The sequence below is a fragment of the Arvicola amphibius genome, chromosome 8, assembly GCF_903992535.2.
Source record: "Arvicola amphibius chromosome 8, mArvAmp1.2, whole genome shotgun sequence".
NCBI classification, from domain to species: domain Eukaryota; kingdom Metazoa; phylum Chordata; class Mammalia; order Rodentia; family Cricetidae; genus Arvicola; species Arvicola amphibius.
Genome location: NC_052054.1, coordinates 80,190,844 through 80,193,405, shown reverse-complemented (window position 1 = coordinate 80,193,405; position 2,562 = coordinate 80,190,844). Strand labels below are relative to the sequence as shown.

The 2,562-nt window shown below is 49.9% G+C and overlaps 1 protein-coding gene across 1 annotated transcript; it reads left to right on the top strand.

Annotated features, from left to right (window-relative positions):
• Positions 1–960, top strand: LOC119821883 (free fatty acid receptor 3-like). Its single transcript, XM_038340986.1, has one exon. It carries the CDS (start codon positions 1–3, stop codon positions 958–960), a length of 960 nt encoding a protein of 319 aa, XP_038196914.1.
• Positions 961–2,562: the final 1,602 nt, after the last annotated feature.

Sequence of the window (2,562 nt, the reverse complement as noted above, 5' to 3'; positions counted from 1 at the left end):
ATGGCGGCGAGTCTCTCTCCCGGCAATCATTGGCTTTTCTTTTCCGTGTACCTGTTTGTTTTCCTCGTGGGACTGCCCCTCAACTTGATGGCCCTGGTGGTCTTCGTGGGCAAGCTGCATCACCACCCAGTGGCCGTGGACTTACTTTTGCTAAACCTGACCCTATCGGACCTGCTCCAGCTACTGTTCCTGCCATTTCGCATGGTGGAGGCAGCCTATGGCATGAGATGGCTCCTGCCCTTCCTCTTCTGCCCTCTCTCAGGGTTCCTTTTCTTCACTACCATCTACCTTACCGCCCTCTTCCTGACGGCTGTGAGCATTGAACGTTTTCTTAGTGTGGCCTACCCACTGTGGTACAAGACACGGCCACGGCTGACCCAGGCTGCTGTGGTCAGCGGTTTCTGTTGGTTCCTGGCATCAGCTCATTGTAGTGTGATTTATGTCACTGAATACTGGGGAAATGCCACCCACAGCCAGGAGACCAATGAAACCTGCTACCTGGAATTCCAGGAGGACCAGCTGGCCGTGCTGCTGCCTGTGCGACTGGAGATCGCTGTGGTCCTTTTCATGGTGCCCCTGTGTATCACAAGTTACTGCTACAGCCGCATGATGTGGATTCTTAGCCGAGGAGCCAGCCAGCGCAGGCGCAAGAGGGTGATGGGGCTTCTAGCAGCCACACTGCTGATCTTCTTCGTCTGCTTTGGCCCCTTCAATATGTCCCATGTGGTGGGCTATGTCCAGGGTGAGAGTCCATCCTGGCGGAACTATGTGATCCTCCTCAGCACCCTCAACTCTTGCATAGACCCTCTTGTCTTCTACTTCTCATCCTCCATGTTCCAAGCCGAATTTCAGCAGCTCCTGGGAAGGCTGACCAGAGGTTGTGTGCATTGGACTCAGGAAGTCAGCTTGGAATTGACAGTAAAGAACGAAGAAGAACCATCCAAAGAGTGTCCAAACTAGAGAAAAGGAAAGACCAGAGGAGGGGCGTGGAACCATTGGCCCATTGCCATGGCTGGCAGAGATATCTCCAGGGGACAGAAAGGAGTAGGCAGGTGTGTCCGCAGGCATTCATTCCCTAACTCAGGACAGATGAGACTCCTGTGACAAACTGAAGACACAGCTGTCACTCAGCTTTCCCAGGACGTGCTCACATTCTGGACTCTCCACGTCACAGTCCCTCTCATCCCCTCATATGCCCTGGATTCCACTCTGGGACGTTGTAATGGGACAGACTTCTCTAGAAGAAAGAGCCTAATCTCTGCTGCACACAGCAGGCTTCAGTGCCTCTGGGGTGTAGGTGGGGGTGATGGGGAAGGTGGGGGTGATGGGGGAGGCTGCCCAGTGCTGGAATTGAGCTGGGGACCTGGGGTGGGGGAACTGTGTAAGCCACTGACTCCTGACTCTTCAGAGTGGGGGAGACAGGGCTCTAGGGGTGAGGAAACAGCTTGCCTTGGTGAAGGGTGTTCCAGAACACCCACTGTTCCATAAATTCAGATCTTCTGGGATACTTATGAACAATGGAAGGCAAAGAGAAAAATTATCCAAATAAATTCCATACCTAGCAAATGAAAATAATGTTTCCATATCTTCTTGACTTTTCTGGGTAGTGTAGGTGGTAGATGAAGGAACACTCACACTGAAGGAACGGGACCAAACAGAATGCCTAGGTGCCTGCAGAGGATCGGGGTTGGAGGAATAAAACTAAAGACATTTTTTTTTTTTTTTTTTGGTTTTTCGAGACAGGGTTTCTCTGTGGCTTTGGAGCCTGTCCTGGAACTAGCTCTTGTAGACCAGGCTGGTCTCAAACTCACAGAGATCCGCCTGCCTCTGCCTCCTGAGTGCTGGGATTAAAGGCATGCGCCACCACCGCCCGGCAACTAAAGACAATTTTATTTTTAAGTTTATTTATTTGTATTCTTTTATTTTTTATTTAGGGCTGAGGATGTAGCACAGGTGGCAGAGTGCTTACCAGGCAGGCACAAGCCCTGCTTCCTGTCCCTGGCACTCTATAATCCAAATATGGCTGTGTCCATCTGTAACCTCAGCAGTAAGGTCAGAAGTTAAGGGTCGTCCTCGGCTATCAGCCTCCATACAGGAAACCCCATCTCAAAAAGAACCAACCAACCAACCAACAAACAAAAAACCAAATTCAAGAAGCTGCTGGGGAACTTGAATGAAATTCCTGACTTGAACTGGGGGGAACTCAGCATGATGTAAAAACTCAGGTCACGGGGTTGCACAAGAAGAGCTGTTTTCTATGAACAAAACTGAGTCTTGTTTGTGAAAACCTTAGAAAACTTTAGGCTTACATCTGTGAGAGGAGCCAGGCCACATGGTTCAGATCTCAAGTACTGGCTCACAGTTGTTTTGACATTGAAAATATCTATTATTTTTGTGTTTGAGTGGTTAACATGCCTGTATGTATGTCTGTGTACCATGTGTGTGTCTGGGACCCTCTGAGATAACAGAAGACATTGGATCCCATGAAACTGGAGTTACAGATGCCTGTGAGTCACTGTATAGATGCTGGGAACCAAACCCATGTCCCCTGCAAGAGCAGCC

Coding starts and splice junctions, on each gene's coding strand:
- LOC119821883 (XM_038340986.1), top strand. CDS start 1: ATGGCGGCGAGTCTCTCTCCCGGCAATCATTGGCTTTTCTTTTCCGTG.